At 46.6% G+C, this 1,566-nt stretch overlaps 1 protein-coding gene across 1 annotated transcript; it reads right to left on the bottom strand.

Annotated features, from left to right (window-relative positions):
• Window positions 1-236: 236 nt before the first annotated feature.
• On the bottom strand, window positions 237-1,200 carry LOC111081689. Its single transcript, XM_022377825.2, has 3 exons — window positions 1,084-1,200; window positions 628-990; window positions 237-547 (listed from the first exon to the last, which is right to left on the bottom strand). The coding sequence occupies exons 1-3, from the start codon at window positions 1,159-1,161 to the stop codon at window positions 395-397; spliced, it is 594 nt and encodes a 197-aa protein (XP_022233517.2). The 5' UTR covers window positions 1,162-1,200; the 3' UTR covers window positions 237-394.
• Between the last annotated feature and the right edge of the window lie 366 nt (window positions 1,201-1,566).

Below are 1,566 nucleotides of genomic sequence, written 5' to 3'. Positions count from 1 at the left end.
GAGTTCAGTCCATGTGGCTGGGCTGTGCATGGCGCCGCTTTTGAGCTTCTGGCAAATACCTCAGGGGGGATTACTGGGCTAAGTTCCCATTTCAGTTGTGGCTTATCACCCACCAACAAGCGGGAAGGAAATATAACAAAAAAACAAAACAAAACAGAACAGAAAATAATAAAAGGTAATCATTTCTGGCATTTTTTTCGAGTGCATGAATATGAAATATTTTTGTTTTATTTGCAAATCATTTAGTTAGAATCATAAACGGAGGGAGAACGCGCCGTGCCATTGAAGCTGAGCAAACAGAGTCGAGCAGCAGCAGCAGCAGCAGCAGCAACAGCAACAGCAACTGGCAGACCAAGCCATAAAAGAGACGCAGCCAGATATCGTGTCACGGTTATCAATTCGCATACACCTTGACAAAGACCACCATACAGGTCTTGTGCTGATCTGTGCTCAAGTGGACCACCGCCTTCAGGTCGCCGGCAATGTCCACAGAAGGCATATTGTTCACGAACAAATGGTTGCTGATATTCCTCAGGGAGTAGACGTGCTGTGCCAATGGGAATTATTTTGGGTTTCATGTTATTCATGATCCTGCACAGGATGAGGATGCTTGTGCCGCTAACTTACTGACTTATTTGGGGGACAATTGAGCTGACTTTTTGGGAGTTCCCTGACCACTGGATGCCAAAACTCCCACGGATCCAGCAGGGCCTTACAGAAGTCGTCCCTCTTTATCGAGAATGGTGTGGGCAGCCATTCGCTGCGCACCCAGCGAAAAACGTCCATCTGCAGGGTGATGGGCGATTGGGGTATGTCCATCAGCACCTTGATATCGCCGCTGTAGTAGAGGGTCTCCAGATCATCGGCAATCACAAATCGCACGTCGCTCATGTCCAAGATCTGTCTGACTTGAATGTCACCCTCGTTATCCATACCATCACATTCGATGGCCATTGTTTTTTCATCACCAATGATCTCATAGTTGACTGGCTAGAAGCGTAATAAATAAATAACACCAGGCAATGCAACTGTTCGGACGGGTTTCTCTCATCCTGCATCCTGCAGCAGAATTTTTGAACTCACTGTGCAGCCTCCAATGCGCAGGATCAGCACCAGCAAAATGCTGCACCACTTGGCCGTTGGATGCGGTGGTTGCTCCATTTCGCAGTACGAACTCGCAGACCTGCTACGCTTTCCACACTTTATATGTAGATATATCCGTGGAGCCGCAATCATCTTTTGTATTGTTTAACTAATTGCCAAATTAACTTGTACATTTTTTAATTGTTCACCTATTTTTGTGTAGATGCTTTCCGATACAGACACAAAGTTATTTCAATCGTTAAACGATTTAGTAGAATTTCATGGATTGTTCAGAACGAAGGGAAGAGCCTCCACCTCCAGCTGCACCTATTCAAATTCAACATTCAAAATGGGGGCAGGTAAGCTTGTGCTCGACGAGAGGGTACAGGGTGTCTGATAAAGATGCATCAACATTCATGCTACGTAGGCGTCAGTGAGGTCAGCAGAGGCACCCGCCACTCGACCGGAAGTAGGCTGAGCTCG

This window comes from Drosophila obscura, unplaced genomic scaffold (genome assembly GCF_018151105.1).
Source record: "Drosophila obscura isolate BZ-5 IFL unplaced genomic scaffold, ASM1815110v1 contig_73, whole genome shotgun sequence".
In the NCBI taxonomy this organism is placed as follows: Eukaryota; Metazoa; Arthropoda; class Insecta; order Diptera; family Drosophilidae; genus Drosophila; species Drosophila obscura.
Note: the sequence above shows the minus strand (reverse complement) of the source record. Positions and strands in the feature narration are given on the sequence as shown.

Excerpts from the sequence above, each read along its gene's own strand:
- LOC111081689 (XM_022377825.2), bottom strand. The coding sequence starts at position 1,161 with ATGGAGCAACCACCGCATCCAACGGCCAAGTGGTGCAGCATTTTGCTG. Across the intron at positions 991-1,083 it reads TGCGCATTGGAGGCTGCACA|CCAGTCAACTATGAGATCAT; the intron begins GTGAGTTCAAAA and ends TTACGCTTCTAG. Across the intron at positions 548-627 it reads ATTGTCCCCCAAATAAGTCA|CACGTCTACTCCCTGAGGAA; the intron begins GTAAGTTAGCGG and ends CCATTGGCACAG.